Consider the following 20,676-nt stretch of genomic DNA (forward strand, 5'->3'; position numbering starts at 1 on the left):
CAGGAAAAGTGATAATGTGGTAGTTTTTCCATTTGCTTTCCACATCGCAGTACAATAGGCGTTCAAACCACTCTGGTCACGCCTGTTGCTATACGAACTTGAACCATCTCGAGCATTATTTACTCTGTGCTTCAAGTCGCTGCTGATGACGCTGCTTCCGGCATCAGTTTTTGGTGTCTCTCTTCGTCTGATGCCTACCCTTTGACCTGTCCAGCAAGGGAGGCCCTGCCAGTAGCTACGCTACCGCTGGTATAGCTCTCAGGGTCCTTGGCATACTCAAACCCCCTCACCACGATTAGGTGGAGCCACCAACGAGGGGGTGGGCGACATGGTGAAGAGAAAATACTTAATTCTACCGGAACTCGAACTCCGGCCCGTAACCAGTCACTATATCTACCATGCTATCCCTTGAATTTAAAATTAAATCACATATGGCAGTATTGGTGTCTGTGAGCGTGCCATATTTTTTATGTCTGCGAAATAAGATTTATGTGCATAGAACCGCTCTCATGTACCTAATAGGTGACACTTTTTCGATGTGAAGTATTTCACTGTTTTATGTATTGTACCCTAACTTGTCATAACATACGCCAGATCTCATTCTGAATTTAGTAACGTCGTGATTCCTGGGCTTCCCCCGAGCATGGTGATGATTGGACGGTGTAATCTTCTTCGATATAACGCAATAAAATCCACTCACGTTCAACCGACGTTTCATAGGTAGCGGGATGCCTGCTTCTTATTGTTTTCTCATTTGGCTTACTCTTGGATCCTGAAGATGGAGGCGATATGTTCCTCCGAAATATCAAATGACTTTTACCGGACTACAGGAGTTATACCTGAGACGTTTCATATTCCATATATATCCGGGAATTTCTTGAATAGCTAAGCGGCTATCAGATTCCCAAGAAGGACTCTGTTCCCTGGACTTAATTAATTAGTTACTCAGTTACTTAAATATCTAGTCAGATACGGAAGTGACAAATATGTATAGGCCTATTGCATGTTTTAACGTTGAATAATGCGGCACTTCACCAAAAAATTCTCAAATAATCAGTTGGATGTTATAAAAAGACAGGCGACACATTTTATTTGCTAGAAGAACGAAATTTTTAAATATTGTTCACAACCTACAGATGGAAATCATATCCACAGGCCACACCAAGAGCTAATCTCTACGCCTGAAGAAATCGGGGGCCTACACGAGTTGACGAATGTCATGAGAGCGGATAAAAATTTGGACACACTGACATGGAAAGTAACTTATATACGTGTATATTGTAGCATGGATACAGATTGCTAGGCAACGGCTCTATAAAAACATTCTCTCAACAAACGTGCACGAGACAAAGAAGGATATACATTGCTAAGCAACGGAGCTGTAGAGGTGGTGTTTTCCGTGAGGTCCGTGCCCAGGAGTTATAAAGGAACAGAGGAGGTGCGACGAAGTAAAGCGGAGTATGAGCAGTTGAGTCGAGCCTCGGTACTGGCAGCTGCAGAAATGGCAAGAAAGGAATTAGGTTGTAACATGAAGACTTCACGTGTGATTTAAGTTACAGTAAGACTGTGATAAATCCGTTGCCAGGATACGACTAATGAAGACTGAGAGTCCTAGTGCGTGTGAAACGGTGAGATGGAAAGTGTGTAGAATAGCCACAGCGTTGTAATACCTGTAGTTCCGAACTGTGTAAATTTACTCGTATAAGGTGCAATAAATCCCATTATCCAATTCAAACCTCGTTATTAAGAGTCACGCAAACCCCGGATATGTGATAATCGCTCTATTTTTGACATGTTACACAAATTGTCATATATTGCTATGCTTGACATGTAATTCAGTTATCAATGTATTATCATGCTTGACAAGTTACTCACTCAATCAATGAAGCAACATCTCATATGTTAAGCAAATCTGACGTTGCTTTGTTTGCCGGACTGCTAGCTAGAAACAAGTTTCGATCCGCAAAGTCGTGCAGTCCGCCTTCTCGACACAGAATTCTTCGCTTTCCCAGTCTTTAAGCGAATTATGAAATTTTTCTCAAGTTGAAAATTGTTCTCGTGTGCCTCTCATGCAGTCTTCCAGATTAAAATTAAGCCCCTTTGTGGCAAGGGCAATTAAATATTCATTTTAGAAATTATGCAATTCACCACTAACTCAGAAAATCAAAATTCTGTTTCCATGTTTTAAGCCAATAATTCCAACCGTTCTAACATCTTCATTTTCTTGCTATTCTTACCAGAAAGACGAGCATGCAAAATCTGGGAACCTTTTAACAAAATGACGCTCCCACTTAATAAAGTGCCTTTCCCTTACCCCACGAGATACATCCCCTCCAACTACTCCTCTACCATAACCTGTTACCTCTTCAACCTACAAATGAGCTATGCTGCTTATATTATCGATATCACAATATGCAATATACTGTAACAGCTAAAATTTTAAACAGGGAGAAATATTGAATTCCAGTAATTAAATTTTATGGAGTGCTACATAAATTATGGAAGACGGGATAGTGAAGTCGGCATAGCGACTGACTATGGACCGGATGACCGAGGGGTAGGATTTCGAGTCCCGTAGGTTCAAGAATTTTCTATTCTCCACAAAGTCTAGACCGGTTTTGGGGGTCCAACCAGCCTCCTACCCATTGAGCACCGGGGGTTCTTTTCCCAAAGGTAAAGAGGCCGGGGCGTGAAACTGACCGCTAACCTCAAACTAATGCCGAGATCAAGAAATCGTGGATCTATATATCCACCCCCCAATACGTCTTCCTGGCTTAATTAGTTAAGCACAGGGACAAGTTTATTTTATTTTTTTTTTTTAATTTGATACAAAAATATATCTGGAACGGGGATTCAAAAATGCTCCAAAAGCCTGCAGTACCTATATGCATATTGTTTCAACAGCCGTGGTTACAATACATGAATTGTCATGCTCATCACATCGCATGGGCACGGAACATATTTCATAATATCTGTAGGTATTCTTTATGTCCCAAACCAGGAGAAGGTTATAAATGTTTTACATAATAATTCAATTCAATTCTTTGTTGTTCATGTGCCGAATCAATAGCCGCAGGGCCAATTGCGGGAATAGCACACTGCAATAAAATATAATAATAATAATAAATATAAATAAAAAGCAGGCTTTATGGGTTCCACTCTGCCTTGTTCAACAACTACTTTGTATTTTGGAACTGTGGGATATTCACATCTGAACGAAATAATTATGCACACCCCACAACTATGTTTTTAGCTTATAGCTTAAGGAACATGCAATAATATTTCAATGGGCCTAACAATTACTTTAATTAGTTACATATCACATGTACGGGATACAGGACTGCACTCAGTGCGCCTGCGCCATCGTATCGGTGCAATGTTTGCTCTCGGATTCGCGTACATTTTATCGCCTCTACAAATGTGGCCATCAATTTTCTTTGCAACAGCAAGTGAAGAGCAGAGTGGGACAAGAGGCTACAAAAAAGACTACAACCGTTTTCTTTTAACTTTAGCTCTATTCTGTGGCTTTGGCATTGTTAAACAAGACTGATCCTTGAGGATTAAAAGAGAACTCAGCAGGGTGAGAAATGTTTTAAGGGGTGAGAGCGGTATGAGCTGGAGTAGGGGGCAGGAAGGAAGCTGTGTTATTGATGGGCCATGAGACCTTCGATCATCTCTTGTACACGAGTCTGATAATAAATTATGTGGAGCGATGAGGGTGAGGCGAAGGGTGTTGGAAAGATTCTCCCTGTTTCCTCCATCTTGCTCAAATGTCCCTCTTATTTTTACTATCGTTACCCATCCCACTTAAGGATCTGCAGTGTCACGTTGTGATATGAAATTCCTCGCTTAGCTTAAAGACAAAAAAATTTTAATTTGTGATCGAAAACGTTTCATTACAAAATTCTTATTCTTCCGTAACGACAGCAAGTACATAGCCCAGCAATGGGACGTAAGACACAAACAACATTGTAACTTCCCCCCCAGTTCTGCTTGGAAATTTGACACTACATGGCTTGTTAATTATCAACAAGGCATTGAATGGACAAACGTGAATAAATAAGAAAATGTAAATATACTTTATATATTCTGACGCATTACTTAATTAATTTAATTATGAAGAAAATCCTAAGACTCGCGGGTGAACGTGTCTCACATTTGTCTCTATGACTTTTGTTTGAATTCTTTGCTATAATAAACATTTAGCTATAGGGACTAAAGCTTTATGTGAAGTGCCCTTTGTTTTTGTTCGAGTTTAGCCAAACTTAGAATGTCCTAACTGAAGTTAGTAAACTTTCTCATTATAAAAATAAATGTTAATCCTTTCGTGGTTCTCGAGTTCTGACATGCGGACTTACGGACGGAAAAACACGGCATAGGTAAAGGGACCACTCCTGAAATTATTCGTTGAGATGGCCTGAAAAAGGATTAAATAAGAGTCAAGTTTTAAATTATAATAGGGTAGACACTGTATAAACATGGCCAATTATATTTCAATTAAGAGGTCAATGTGATTTTTAAATACAGACTAGTATAGTCAGGTGGAATAACGTTCCATTCAGCTACTGTCTAGCAAAGGAAACATCAGCGATCTTCAGGTGTGTTCAGAAGACAATTCTTCATGACTGAAGACAGAAATTCGGAAAGACACGCATAGCGTAAGAAACCTGAAGCTTCCGTTCGTTTTGTTTACCTCGAAAGGTCTAAGGCTTACGGAAAAATATTATCGGATATATAGATTTCTTTTATTGCCAGTGGGGTGGGACTAAGTCCCTTGTACTGCGGCCACTTCTGGCCTATTGTACCAGCCCCAGATGATAGGTGAGGGTGATTGTGGAGCAATTGGTGGAATTAAGATTGGCAGGGGAAACCGAAGTACTCGGAGAAAACCTGCCCCAGCGCCACTTTGTCCACCACAAATCCCACTTGACCAGACCCGGGATCGAACCCGGCCCGCCGCGGTGGGAAGCCAGCGATTAACCGCTTGAGCTATGGCGCGGCCTACAGCAATCTTAGTCACTCATGAACATGCAGCAGTAGCCTCAATAAAGTGCCAAGTCACCGTCAATCATATTGACGATTGGACGAAGAAATTGATAATTAAAATAAATCAAAGCAAACCCACGCATATGACATTCACCTTACGCAACCACACCCGTCCGACAGTGCAAATGAGCAACGTTGTTCTACCCCATAAAAGTGAAGTGAGGTAGCATGACATGCAACTCGATAGACGCCTGACATGGGTGAAGTACATAAAACCGAAAGAAAACAGCTCAACCTTAAAGCGAAACAAATAAACAGCTACTCAGAAAATTACAACAGAAGGCAAACTCTCCTATGCAAAGCAGTACTCAAACCCTTACGGACTTATGGAATTCATTTAGGGGGGGGGCAGCCTTCAATTCCAACATCGAAATCCTCCAGCGCTTTCAATCCAAGGTTCTTCGATCCATTCCGAACGCACCTTGGTACATAAACAATAGCAGGATCCATGAAGATCTACAAATGAAACAAAGAAATGGAGTACTAAATACTTAAGAAAATTAAGAAACGACACTAAGCTGAAGCTACTAGATAATAACGAAACTACACATACATAGAAAAGATACACCGTCCTAACTCTACCAGGCAGACCTGAGTAAAATCCCAATATAAGAATTAAAATTATACCTAAGCGAACAAAAAAGTATATGAGTTACGCCACTGGACATAACTCAGTCACCAGCCAGTACTTTTTGAACATATACATGTATTGCAGGCGCTATACATTATGTATAATAAATGTGTGAAAAAAAGAAGTTCTCGCGTTGTCACAAAGGAGCAATTTTAACAGTCTCTTCGCAGGGATTCAAAATCTCCCAGAAAGGGATGCAAATAATTCTATGACAAAAGGACTCGTATATTTACCTAGTTCTAGCTCAATTAACTCACAGAGGACAGTCCTTCAGTTCTCCAGTCCAATCAACTACTCAAGAAATTCACCTCCTTCTGTGGAACTGGAAGTTTCATTACTGTGTTCACAGTAGCTTACAGCTAGACCCTTCCCTCAGCCAGACGAATGCGGTGCAGATCCTCACATCTAATTTCTTTCAGATCATTTTGCCATTTGTCACAAAAATTTGTAAGTACTGTAAAATCCCGGAGTCAGTCTGGATCTGAAGTCAGGATAGAGCAGAAATGCTGTCTCTAAGACATATTAGTGAGGAGAGAAAGTATTCTGTTCGCAGTTCATTAGACAGTCAGATGGAGCACAGCATTTCCTCATTGTCAGTAGATTTTGCTGCTTATCTTAGAAGAAATACATTTCCACAACTGAAGTTATGCAGAATAACATAGCTGGTCCAAGTAGGCCTGTTCCTTACAAAACACTAATTAATAACATCACTCGTATGTGAAGAAGATATCAGTGTTATAGCCATTATAACAACTCCATCGAAAAGTGTCACTCATAGCAAGCTACTAATCACGCACCTAGTGAAGAAATTCCCTTCACTTTACGAAAGCTGAAAGACCATTGCCATGTTCACACGAACCATAGGTTTATCCCTATCCTGAGACATATGAGTCAATTCCACATTTCAATCCAATCCACAAAGCCACATCTATATCTATATCTATTATAATATTATATTTCCATCTAAGGACAGATCTTGCAAGCGGTTCCTTTCCTTTAGTTCTCCGACTAGAATGGCGAATGCTTACATCATTACACGAGTATTTGCGCTGGGACACATCAGCTGTTGGCCTATGCCGATGATGTGAATCTACTGGGTGATAATGTAGATATCATAAAGAAAAACACACAAACTTTAATTGACGCAAGTAAAGAGGTTGGTTTAGAAGTAAACACAGAGAAAACCAAGTATATGTCGCTGTCTCCTCACCAAAATGCAGGGCAAAATCATGATATAAAGATAGGAAACAGATATTTTGAAAATGTAGCACAATTCAGGTATTTGGGAACAACGATAACAGATCGAAACCTGATTCAGGAGGAAATTAAGAGGAGATTGAACTCAGATAATGTTTGCTACTATTCGGTCCAGAACCTTTTGTCTTCTCGCCTGCTGTCCAAAAACATAAAAATTAGAATATACAAAACTATAAATTTGCCTGTGTTCTGTATGGGTCTGAAACTTGGTCTCTGACAATAAGGGAGGAACATAGACTGAGGATGTTTGAGAACAGGGTGTTGAGGAGAATATTTGGACTGAAGAGAGATGTTGTGACAGGAGGTTGAAGAAAACTGCACAATGAGGAGCTTCATAACTTGTACTCTTCTCCAAGCATAATTACACGTAGAATGATCAAGTCAAGGAGGATGACGTGGGCAGGGCATATAGCACGAATAGGATAGACAAGGAATGTGTATAGGGTATTGGTGGGAAATCCAGAAGGAACGAGACCACAGGGAAGACCAAGGCGTAGGTGGGTGGACAATATTAAAATGGATCTTAGAGAGATAGGATGGGATGGTATGGATTGGATTTATCTGGCTCATGATAGGGACCAGTGGAGGGCTCTTTTGAACACGGTAATGAACCTTCTGGTTCCATAGAATGCTGGGAAATTCTTGAGTAGTTACAGAATTGGCGGCTCCTCTAGAAGGGCTCAGCTCCATGAGTAAGTAAGTAAGTAAAGTATTTGCACTCTGCCTGTTATATACACGGGCGTCCGTATCTCATTGGTTTCTCGACCTATCAGATATAATGTTCCTCTTTACACAACTCATCATCGTCATTCTACCTCCGTATTAAGTTCTATTTGTTTATTATTGGTTAGAATCAATCTGAAATCGAAAGAATAACAGAATACAATTCTAGGTAGGCAGGCCATATAAGGCGCATCACCATTCTTTTCCCCCCAAGAGTTATCTTGCTTTTATTTCTTATCCGCGTTCCACTTTATCTTTGATATAATAGATAGGCTTTTTGTCTTCCCGTATGTGCCACCACTTCGCTGTCAGCAAGCCTCATTGTTGGTGATGTTTTTGAAAGGGGATGAAGGAGGTGGCATAAAGGGTACGTATCATAGGGTTGAAGCAAGGCAGGGGAGAGAAGGGATCCTCAATAAACTGCAGACGTGTATCTCTTGGATGCTACGGGGCATGGTTACTCAGATGTCGGTTGTAAGAATATTTGAAGCCTCGTTCAAAACACACTGCATAAAACATGACATTCGGGTCCTAAACGTACATGCACGTTGGTTGGCTGCATTCTTTTCTGTAGTACGTCGAAAACCATTTGACCTTTGTTTTCAATAAACACTAAGCCAGTAGCGTCCTTCATGGAATGGAATTATCTTAACATTCTCATGTAACACAGCTCAATGTACGTGTATCTTTCCCCGTAACAAAAGGAAGTCACCATACAGCTCAGAGCACAATAACGCATAGTACAGTGTGAACTATTCATAACGCACGTGAAGCTAGCGGGTACATTAACAGAAAATAGAACTGTCTCTCTGCTTAATTAAGGACATGCTTTGAAGGTGTATGGGGGTGTGGAGATGTAGCTCCAGGCATTACTAATCTAGGCACTAGGCTGGTCTGCTTCACTTCGCGATCGATCTAATCCCGGGATAAGAGCCCAAATTACCCCCACTGACTAGGTGGCTGAGTGGGTCCCAGGGCTTGCCTGGACCTCTTGGAGAGATTAAAATCTCATGACCTTGTTGGGAAACAGATACTGAACCCCCGGTGGACCAGCCCCTAATCTAGACATTCTTCTGAGTGCCCTCGCCACGTATAAGGAAGAGTGAAAGAGAACGCTCACCTCCGGTTGGTGCCGAAGTGACGAACACGTACCCCTGCCCCGTATAGAGATACCAATGGCGGACTATTTGAACACTCGGGTTCCATAAAAGGCGGGTAGTTTCTTGACTATCTGAGCGACTACTTGCTTCACAATAAGATCTACACGTACACTCGACAGAGACAGGTTTGAAGCGTCAACAAAAGAACGAACAGTAAGACCGCAAAAATGCATTCATAGTCAATATCGTCACGTCGTTTAGCGCATGCGCAGCTAACCATCCAGGCACATACAGGAATGCGTGTACACTGCCTGTTATATGTATACCTGGCACTCAAACTACAAAGAGGAAGGAGACGTGATTAAGAAAGACGCGTTTAGAGAATTTGACAATCTCAAATTTATCTACAAGTTTTATATTCATATTTCTTTACCAGAGGTGACACGAAACTCCTTAATTTCTATACAAAATTTACAATATCACTTGTATGAGTGACTATATAGCTGCTTTTGCATTGGTAATCGGATTTATTGGATTCTTTGATACGCAGCGGGTGACTATACTTTACAATTCAGTATTACACGAACACATTAGTGTCCATAGTCATGTCTTCAGTAGCCGTTGTTAGGGAGCGGCTTCCAACGGTGAACGTCTCCCTTCCTCTAGGTTCCCAAACTATCCCTGGCCTCAGCTACCAGCTTATATCAGCAACAGCCCACAACAGTTCTGTAGTTAACTCACCAACCAACCAACTCACTCACTCCTCACTAACTCTCCTGCTCATAACATCTCGGCAAGGACAGCAAAGAAAACACTGTTCCATTATTTCTGTGCAATTTTTGCCGTGGAAACATTCTTCTTTGCGAAGCCGTTACTTAGCGACGGTGTTTTATAACTGCTTCTTCCGTTGTCGCTGCCTAGCATTGAGTCTACATGCCACAATATGTTCATGGATTTTCTTAGTTCGTTCTTCTGCACTGGAATGCTTGATAAGGTGGGTATAGAAGTTGAGTAGCCAATCACCTATGAGCCCGACGACATGAGACGAGTCTGCCTCCAATCATCGCATTCTACTAGGAAACAGAGGAAGAGTAGGGAGGAGCACTTATACATGTCAGCCCTTTACGTAAACTGAAGACGCGGTGAACTGGAGGAAATTTCAGGGTAGGAAAGACATTGTAAACAGAGTATAATTGACTTTACTAGCATCACAGAAACTATAATTAGAGATTGAAGGGTTTATTTTCTTGTGCTAGTGACCTGAATTTAAGTTTTCATTCGTTTCGTTTACGTTGTGAAGTGGCTGATGATGGCCGCAGGCTTTTGCGTGAAACAGGTATTCTATAATTTTAAATATATAAGTTGATTCTAAATATTTATCTGAAAACTTACAACACTACTTTTGAATAGATACTATTAATACTATTTTGAAGGACCGTATCTGTGGTCTAGTGGTCAGAATTCCTGACTACACATCCAGAGGTTTTGGGTTAGATTCCCGGCGCTACTAGAAAAGCCTGTTCTATCCTTTAATATTGTTACGCCTCATTCTACCTTCTTCCGGTCTCCCTAGGTCTCGTCTATCAGACGGACGATATTCTCACGTGTACTACTGACTATAGATGGGTTTGGATTGATGACCGGATTTATTGAACATTCATAGGTCGTAACTATAAATAGATATAACAGTCTCACTGGATTACACACTCCACAGATTACTGTGAATGCCTCACACAAAATTAAGTCTTCTAAATCTGATTTTATTAGTCGTTCCTGGGTAAGAGTTCTCAACGATAGCTATTCCTTGACAATGTTTTCACTATCCGTTTCCTGGTAACGTAGTTTAACACAGGAATTATAAGAGTCACACTCCAGATATCAATGTACAGCAACACACATAAAGTCTTCAAATTACACATTAGGTCTTCGAAGGTTGACTTCTTGTACTCTCCTTCATATACTAACTTCCCGTGGTTATCTCCTACCGGTAATTAAACTTAACTACTCCTTCAAACTGCCTCTTATACGTATAGTCGCGGCACGGACCATGCAGCACAGAAAACACAGCTCTCCCATTGCTGTTGAAGCGTGTTACAACGCAATTGCCTAGCAAACGGACTCGGCGCGGACCACACAGAAAACCTTTAATTATTGTCGCTTATTATTATAGCCGCATGTTTACAGCTCTGTTGCCTAGTAGTTGGTCGATACGTCACAAGTGTCTGCCATCCCTCACTTTGTTCCTGTATCCTCTAATTTGTTCATATTAGTGAAACAAGCAACTACTTTCATATACCAACATTTCTTATTTATCTGTTTTGGTGCATATTTTGACATTTCTTGGATATTTCATTCCTGTTGCTTGAATTCTATTCCGACCTCCCTTCCACTACGACCTACTGCGCTGCCATATGGAATCTCCTAGGTGAAAATTTTCGAAGGATCATGCATTGAATTATGTCGCGATTACAAACGACTCCATTACCTACAAAAGGATTATAATAGACTGTACTATGTTCGTGTTACCAGTACGAACAGCCATTTTACGTAATTCTGAAGCTTATCATGTAATGTTATTCTTATTGAAGCGCTGATGGTTTTATTTTAATAAAATGATATCTGTGTTATAAGGAATTTCATCAAATAAGAACCTTCCATGGTACGTAATATTGAGAGTGATGTCACAAAATGCTGAAACAGGGATCACTTCCGGGTAGGTAATACTTGTTAGGAAGGATTTGTTTCGCTCTGATATTTTCCGAAGCTTTACCTACCGCAGAATACACACCGTATTTCGTATACGATTGATGAATTAAAAATGATTTTTAGAGGTGTGATCCTAGTCTAATTAAAGTAATGTTCATGCATTTACTTGGTGGGAATGAAGAAGACTACGAAAAGCCTCCGTCAGGACAGCCGGTGTCCCTGCCGAAATTCTAAACCAACAGACCGCCCCCCCCCCCNTAGTACTGTCTTCTGGGAAAAAACGTCGTGTAACCAGTTGAAAGTCAACCGCTATTTTCAGTGTGGAATAAACCGAGCAAGCTATCAGAGTGGAAGCAGGTGGCAAGCCTTATTCTTGAGCTATTCAAAAAACTTCTAAAAATTTAGCTAGAATTCACACTACACCACAAACTATAATTCATTCCCTTCCATATCATAATCGATTTTCAATACGGACATGCTGAATACGACGAGCCTTCTGTAAGTACGCTGTCATACAGGATGATGCACAAATAGGTTCACTGTTACCTACACCGTGTCCCACAAGCTGATTCTTTACTCACTGTAGTCAGCCGTATCTGTGAGAAATGTCTGACGTCCATCTCTTAAGAAACGTCGTGAGATTAAAACATATTCTCTCTACTTGCTCCTCTCCTTCTCTCTTCTTTTTCGTATGTTTGTATTCCGTTAGATGAATTTAAACGATTTCTTACGTACAGTTTACGGAGTATACGGACACTCTCAGTAGCTCACATTGTACAACGTCGACTGTGAGGACCAGTGACTAAAGTGTTGGAAGGGATTTGGAAGGAAGCGTTCTTGGACTGATTGTAGGCAATATACAATAATTTGTCTGTAGTAACTCACTCTGACAGGTTAGCCGGCCTTAGGACCAAGAAACGAACCCGGGACTGGAGAACACGAAACAGTTGCGCAACATTCTTGACTAAATTTCATTAGGGTTTACCATATAAAGGCGTGATATATAGAAAATCATAAACATAAACAAAGTTTATGTTAATGAACTTGGCAGTGATGCCGGAAAATGAACGATAATGAGAGCACATATGTTTGAAAATTGTTAATTTTGTTATTAGAAGAATGGGGTCGCGCCATAGCTCAAGCGGTTAGTCGCTGGCTTCCCACCGCGGCGGCCCGGGTTCGATCCCGTGTCTGGTCAAGTGGAATTTGTGGTGGACAAAATGGCGCTGGGGCAGGTTTTCTCCGAGTACTTCGGTTTCCCCTGCCAATCTTCATTCCACCAATTGCTCCACAATCACCCTCGCCTATCATCTGGGGCTGGTACAATAGGCCAGAAGTGGCCGCAGTACAAGGGACTTAGCCCCACCCCACTAGCAATAAAAAAAAGTGATGGAGAGGGGTTTTAATGTTTTAGTAGGAACTGAAATTTGTGCAGTAGCAAGCCCTGATACCTAGCGGGCTGGGGCAGCAGTATCACTCTAGACTCGTATTCGAAGGTGCTCGGATCGAGCACTGACCGTTAAATATGTGAATGCAATTTTCCACACACCTTGCCCACCAGGATCTGTGTTCTGAAGGTCATAAAGTGACATGCGCTTGGGTCCAGGAACTCATAAACGTTATATCTGGGCAGTCACCATGAAAAATAGAAATAGTTTCTGGAGTCGCAGTGCAGAGTTTTCTGCGCCAGCACACCCCAATATGTCAGCAGTCCACTCACCTCACCTAGCTCCTCCCAATCGGCGAGTCGCAGATGAAACGGTACATGCAACAAACGTTCATGCTGGAGGGACAACCTAGAGAAAATTACTGCTTTCTGTCTACTTAGACTGTCAAAAGAAGAAAGTCAAGACATATGAAAACTATTCCACCCCACCGCTCTACCAACTAAGTCACCAAGGAAAGATAGCTCACTTGGTATAACGACGGGATAGCCGCGCCATAGCTCAAGCGGTTAGTCGCTGTATTCCCACTGCGGCGGCCCTGGTTCAATACCGGGTCTGGTCAAGTGGGATTTCTGGTGGACAAAGTGGCACTGGGGCAGGTTTTCTCCGAGTACTTCGGTTTCCCCTGCCAATCTTCATTCCACCAATTGCTCTACAATCACCTTCACCTATCATCTGGGGCTGGTACAAGAGGCCAGAAGTGGCCGTAGTGCAAGGGACTTAGTCCCACCCCACTAGCAATAAAAAAAAAGACGGAATAAGGGCTGTGGGCTGGGGTTCGATTCCTGGCAGAGGTAAGATTTGTCTTCTCTCCAAAGCGTCCAGATCTACTCTAGGGAGCACCCAGTATCCTATCCAATGAGTTGTGGGGACTCTTTCCAAAAGCGTAAAACGGCCGGGGCGTGAAACTGACCACTCCTCTCAATTTAGAACCGAGGTAAACAATGGTAGAGCTCCACTCATCCAACATGTCTCCGTGGCATAGTTCTTAATTAATTAAGCACAGGGACAATTTTACTTCCTTGTAAGACATGTATGAGTACACTATGCTGTCTCAGCGAATTTTGGGCTGTAGAGGAAGTGGTAAATATAAATAATGTTTCTCTTGGTGTGAGGTATTTGGAATAAGAGCCGTTTCTCTTCTCACTTTCATTACGGAGGCATAAGTTGCCGGCTTCCCAGCCACATATTTTAGACTTTTTCAACTTTGGAACATTTCCATTACACATAAAAACATTATTTTACGCTGTTCTATTTTATTGGCTTTTATTATTTGTCGCAAAGCAAGAATTCAAGTCATGTTTTAGCTTAACTTAAAGTACAGTTCTATTTTCTTCCCTCCTCTTTCTCCTAATTTGGAGCATAGAGGGGGTTTCTTAGTTTCATGATCATTTTAGAGACGGGAGAACCCTTGAACGAATGATCAGCTCGACGTAAGGCCTCTACTTAAACCCTGGACAACACAAACACAGAATAAACACATACACATACCAAACAGCCATGCTTTGTGTGGGATTCGAACGCACGATCAGAGCGAGTGAAGACAGTACGTGCCTTAGACTGCTCGGCTACCGTGATCGGCAAATATAAATTTATACCATTTATGAAAGCTTAATTATATACGGAAGATGGACATATGTGCAATTCCTGATGAAGTTGCTGTGATGGATCTGGTACAAAGAAATTAAATTTACACTTGAATATGAAGTAACACATTTTCATTTTTTTTTATCTTGGGAAAACCTGCATGCAGTTGTGCTGGAGCAGCTACAAATAGCTTACTAGAATCATATATATCTGAAATTCCAAAGAGAGTTTCGTCATTTTAATGCAGGATCACAATATTTTATAAAAGTCCTGCCCCTCAAGAAATGCTCTCCTGTGATCATGAAAATGAAATGTGTGTCAGTCCAAGAACCTAGGGAGGTTGAATGCAAGTGGCCATCATGAAGAAGAAGAATTTTTGAAATTGCAATACAGATTTCTTTCATGGACATGCCATCAAATTTAACGTTCATTTCCCCTTTAGCAATTTGAATGAAGTCACTAAAATATATTCCCATTGACTCTTATATGAATGAATGACCTTATATCAAGTAGCATTAAAATTTGGCCAAGGGAGCAGCAGGTACATGTAAAAACATTCTTATAGTTTTAAATCTTTGTGTCAGTTTACCATATCGATTTTAATTTTAAATGTCTTGTGGTGTTTCTCTACAACGCCTGCTCGAAACAATTTTGCTCCAATAAATATTTAGTGATTCACGCTGGAGGTGTCCCCAGAAATGCATACAGATCTTCATTTAATGTGTCTGATATATATGTCAAATTCCAAACAGAACTGGAATGGTTAGACGAAGTTAGGTGAAACTCTACTGTATACTCGTAGATCACATTTCATGAATAACTGTTCAAAAGATCCCTAGTTTCTGCCTACGGACACACAGACAAATGATACAACCAATGTATCAGTCGCATTTTATTTCCACTTTTCATTGCTAATATGCCATACAAAAAGATGATGCCACTTCATCGGTTTTCGGTAGTGACTTCCTCGTTTCAGAGTGAAATTGCCAACAGGCTGATCGGCAGTGTTCTGATCCAAGTGCCTGAGGAAATGTAGGATGGAAGTGAAAGCAGTAGAATTTGTGTACTTACGTATTGAGTTCGAGATCAAGACGGAACTTATGATTGAAGGCCTTAATGAGCAGGGAGGTCCGGTGGAAGTGTTTCCCCGTCTGTAAACACAAACACAAACACTAAAGATAGCAGACTATCATCACAAAAACACAAATAAGTTCATATGTAAATAAGATCTAAAAGTTTGTGACGATGGTACATTGGTACACATATGATGTTTTGGACCTTATCATCTTCTTGAATTTAACTAAAATCGTCCTGTTTATTTTTCAAAACACAACGTATCGGAGACTGGATTCCGTCTCCATCTTTAGGTAAAACATACTCAGTTGGGTCCAATCGATAAAGCTAGTCCCTATCTCCACATCGACCGCATAGAAAACGCCGTAATTCTATTGTTGCCTTGCGTGTATTCGGTCGCGAGGTGTTTGACGTCAGTTACCTAACAACGCTATGGCCATCCACGTTACAATATATAGTCATCTACCATAGCAGGAGTTTCGTCCAAGGATATTACTCTATTTATTCCCCATTGAATATTCAGCTTCTTAGGGATGGCTCCATTACAAGGAACATCCCATATGATGAGTATCATCTGTTACACTAAGGAGAAACTCTACTGCCCCAACAAGGACATCGCCGTTTTGTTTGCGCCACCTGAAATACGGTTTCATATGGATCTGACTATTAGCTGGAAGGCCCAATAAGTTCTGTAGCCTTTTCGCTGAACAACTGCATTTTCAGGTCAAGAGCACTGTCCTTCTCATTGCCCCACCGCAAATTCGGTTTGCTACTGCAGGCTGCTTTGGAAGGGGCAGTCCACAAGATCTTGCAGCCTTCTCACTCTACTAAAGGTAAAAGGTAAATTTGTCCTTGTCTACTATCAGATCAAGGACACTACCTTTTTTACTGTTGCGCCGTAAATTTGGTTTCATAATGGCCATTCTATTGGACAAAACAGCCCATGAGATCCCTAGACTTTTATTTACTCGGATGCTGAATTGGTTGAACAAAGAAAACTGTAGTGTTAGGAGGACGAGCAAGCGACGATCCTTCACACAGAGCCAAAGAAGTCATATTTCTATGTAATTTATATTTTTATTATTTAATGATTATCAATATAGAGATTGCATAGTGTCGAACATATGCTACTTCCATTCCTACGATAACAACAATCACCCTGTGAACTGATATACAGTAAATTAAAAAAAAACAAATGTTATAATATTTATTTCCTGTTTTTAATTATTGTTATTATTAATATTTTGAAAAACTTGTACTCTTCTCCAAGTATAATTAGAATGATCAAGTGAAGGAGGATGAGGTGGGCAGGTCATGTAGCACGAATGAGGGAGACGAGGAATGCGTATAGGATATTGATGGGAGAGCCGGAAGGAAAGAGACCACTGGGAAGACCAAGGCGTAGGTGGGTGGACAATATTAGAATGGATCTTAGAGAGATAGGATGGGATGATATGGATTGGATAGATCTGGCTCAAGATAGGGACCTGTGGAGGGCTCTTGTGAACACGGTAATGTACCTTCGGGTTCCATAAAATGCTGGGAAATTCTTGAGTAGCTGCAGAATTGGCGGCTCCTCCAGAATGGCTCAGCTCCATGAGTAAGTAAGTATTAATATTTTGAAATCATGTGTTTAATCAGAAACCTAAGAATTCTATTGTCAGATAGAATAGGGGTCCAATTCGTGCAATATAGAATATTTACATTAAAAACTACTGTATTAAGATACTAGTGAAATTATGATAACACGGTAAGCCGACAGTGTGCTACATGCACTGGTTGAAGGCAGTACTAATCTTCCGGTAGATGGATGTGCCAGTGATACATAGTTTCTCTGTCACCAGCTGTCGTAATTTTCTTTAAGAATGCTTATTTAGAAGAGCTTCTTGAAGCCTGAATTTTGTATTTAGATGAAATGATTAAGCAGTGAATACAGCACAACGCCTACTGTTAACCCAATTACTTTTAAAACAAGAATAGAATATTTGGTTTGGAGTCAAAGAATTGCAAAGCAAGGGAAGAAAATGTCTAAGTGTGGCACGATTGATATGTATTTGAAATACACTAATATGACTTCTGATGAAAAACTTGTGAATATTTCTGTTCTGTATTTTACGTCTTGTCTTTTTACGTCTTCCCGGTCTTGTGATGCACTTATGACATTTTTACATGTAAAAGTACGACAGCGATGTCCGTATTGATCTCTCATTTTATTCTCGTCTTAAAAAAACCTGAACAAGAAATGAACGCATGAACGGCGGGAGCCAGTTCCGAGCATTTCAATTCTTGCATCCATTGAGGCGTGTTCTTGATACGCCTTAAGTTCACTTCGAGTCATATAGACTCTTTTTTCTGTCTTCGAATCTCCTTCTTCCTCTTCTTTTCAAGCGTTTACTTAAATTTCTTCTGGTTCCTTTATTTTTTGCAGAGTTTATTGTCTTTTTTGTAGAAACAAACTTTGAAAAGCTTGAAATTTGTATGCAAAGTTATTCAACAAGTACAAGATTTCTGTTCCCTTTGACCGAAACTTTCCAACATCCAACCAATCCCGCCTTATCTATAATGTTTATAATACGAGTAATCATTAATTTTCTACCATAATACCAACATAACCCGTCGTTCGTTCAATCTTCATTATGGCGCCATCATGGAAAGCTGTGCCATTGAGGCAGGTTCTGTTAAACTAGCCAAAGAGAGGCTTATATTTTCTGCTTCTAACCCATAACATACTCACTCGTATGCGTAGGTAAGGTCGTCCTTGTACCTGATTTTTTCTATTACTTGTGTGGTGGGACTAAGTCCCTTGTACTGCGGCCACTTCTGGCCTATTGTACCAGCCCCAGATGACAGGTGATGGTGATTGTGGAGCAATTGCTGAAATGAAGATTGGCACGGGAAACCGAAGTACTCGGAGAAAACCTGATCCAGCGCCAATTTGTCCACCACAAATCCCATTTGAACAGACCAGGGATCGAACCCGGGCCGCCGCGGAGGGAATACAGCGACTAACCGCTTGATCTTGTACCTGATTAAAGCCAATACCATGAAGTGGAGACATTGGTGAAGAAGAGTGGATGTCTCGCTCCAGGTTATTTTAAGCCCTGCAATAGATGGAGGCGTGTGTTCAGCTTCACGCCTGGTAGGTTTTACCCAATACACAGAAGCTTCCGTAGCATTGGAGGAGACAGGGTGAGCCCTATAGAAGACCTGGACGAGGTGAAGAAGAGAAAAATATTATGACCTGACACAGAATCGAGTCACGATATCTCGGTTATCCAACAGTTGGCCTAGTCTCTACACGGACTGAGATATCCCACCCATATACGTGTTAAGAATAGGGATAGCTATAAAAATGTTTCCTTCCTAACTTGCCCACTGGACTTCGCAAAATGAGGACAAATGACTCCACGCTATGCCAACGGCAAAAAAAAAAAAAAAAAGAAAAGAGTACTTCAACTGGGCATAATTATTTCCTTCGTGAGTTTGTTTTGCCTATTGTCTAGATGCAAATGGAATTCAATATCTTCATTCTTTCCACCTGATCCATTTTCTGTCGTGGCTTCTGAAATCCATGACGTGAGTACACTGTCCCGTGTTGACAGGCAATTAGGTCAGAGTATAATTTCCTTTCAGTTCCTTAAATATAAACATTACAATCTGAACCAGCCTCAAACGAAATTCGTTAATCCTGACAGCCAGTCGTATTGACCATGCTGTCTAAGGCATAAAATTAATTCGCCCGTTCTAAAACTGGAATCATGGTTTCGAATACCTAACGAGACATGGATAACTGCTCTTGTTCTGTATTGTTCTGAACAGGCAGTGGCCTTGCGACGGGCTGGTCACCCATTCAAAGTGTCCTACAGACTGTTGGTAAAAATCAGATTTCAGAATTAATAACACTGCACACATGACAGGCAACAGGGATGCCACAAAAAAGACAATACATGTCACAGAGAAGGTGAAAGTACGTTGCTTTCACTTTTTTTTTTATTATTGCTATTGGGGTGGGACTAAGTCCCTTGTACTGCGACTACTTCTGGCCTATTGTACCAGCCCCAGATGATAGGTGAGGGTGATTGTGGAGCAATTGGTGGAATGAAGATTGGCACGGGAAACCGAAGTACTCGGAGAAAACCTGCCCCAGCGCCACTTTGTCCACCACAAATCACACTTGACCAGACCCGGGATCGATTCCGGGCCGCCGCGGTGGGAAGCCAGCGACTAACCGCTTGAGCTATGGCGCGGCCTGTTGCCTTCACTTAAAGAGACTGTAAATACGAACGCACTGATCGCAGTAGCGCTAAAGCACAGCAGTTCCCTCCCCCCGAATTTCAGCGCACATGATGATTACCGAGTAAGCAGAAACATGTAGTGCAGTGATAAATTAGAAAAGGATCGAATTTGAAAATCTTGATTATTGTGGAATGGTGGATGAGAAAAAAAACGGTAGAAAACAGAATTAATGAATTCTGAACGAGCACCGACCAGAGAGCGTAATTCGTCGAGGAAGAAGAATGATGATAGATTTCATGACATTCCCCCATTTTTCTTTGTGTAACGGACATAAAAGTTCATTTCCATATAAAGAAGTGGTTGAACTTAACGGATAAGAAATGACAATCAAATTCGCCCGACAAATCAGACGTAACGCAGCAACAACTACTTTCTGCGAAATCAGTTCAGAACATCCGACCTCCTCGTGCTGGTCTATGAACTTCGTGGAAAGGACACGTCAGACTTCTACTATGTATGGTTTCTTACGCATTTGACAATGTGTGCCAGGTATATTTAAGGGAGGCAGAAAGGCACAAGAAACTGTCTATCGGTAAAACTCTCGACTTGTGTTGGGAGGAGCTCGGTTAGGGACATCAGTTATAATAACTGTTGTATTTCTTGGTTTTACTCAATCCCTTCAGGAAAATGCCTGATGCACAGCGCCTCAATTAGGACACGACCACTGCATTCCAATTTCTTTTTACCAATTTATTATCCTTGTATCATCCTAGCCGTCTTTTTTGTTTATTGCTAGTGGGATGGGACTAAGTCTCTTGTACTGCGACTAACCGCTTGAGCTATGGCGCGGCCCCTATCCTAGCCGGTCACG

At 41.1% G+C, this 20,676-nt stretch overlaps 1 protein-coding gene across 1 annotated transcript in view; it reads right to left on the minus strand.

Annotated features, from left to right (window-relative positions):
- LOC111871667 (disintegrin and metalloproteinase domain-containing protein 22) overlaps window positions 1-20,676 on the minus strand; it is a 499,258-nt gene that overhangs the window by 221,060 nt on the left and 257,522 nt on the right. The window contains exon 3 of the mRNA XM_033754341.1: window positions 15,567-15,646. Within this exon, the coding sequence (XP_033610232.1) occupies window positions 15,567-15,646 (80 nt within the window). The remainder of the gene's footprint in view (window positions 1-15,566; window positions 15,647-20,676) is intronic.

The sequence above is a fragment of the Cryptotermes secundus genome, unplaced genomic scaffold (assembly GCF_002891405.2).
Source record: "Cryptotermes secundus unplaced genomic scaffold, Csec_1.0 scaffold233, whole genome shotgun sequence".
In the NCBI taxonomy this organism is placed as follows: domain Eukaryota; kingdom Metazoa; phylum Arthropoda; class Insecta; order Blattodea; family Kalotermitidae; genus Cryptotermes; species Cryptotermes secundus.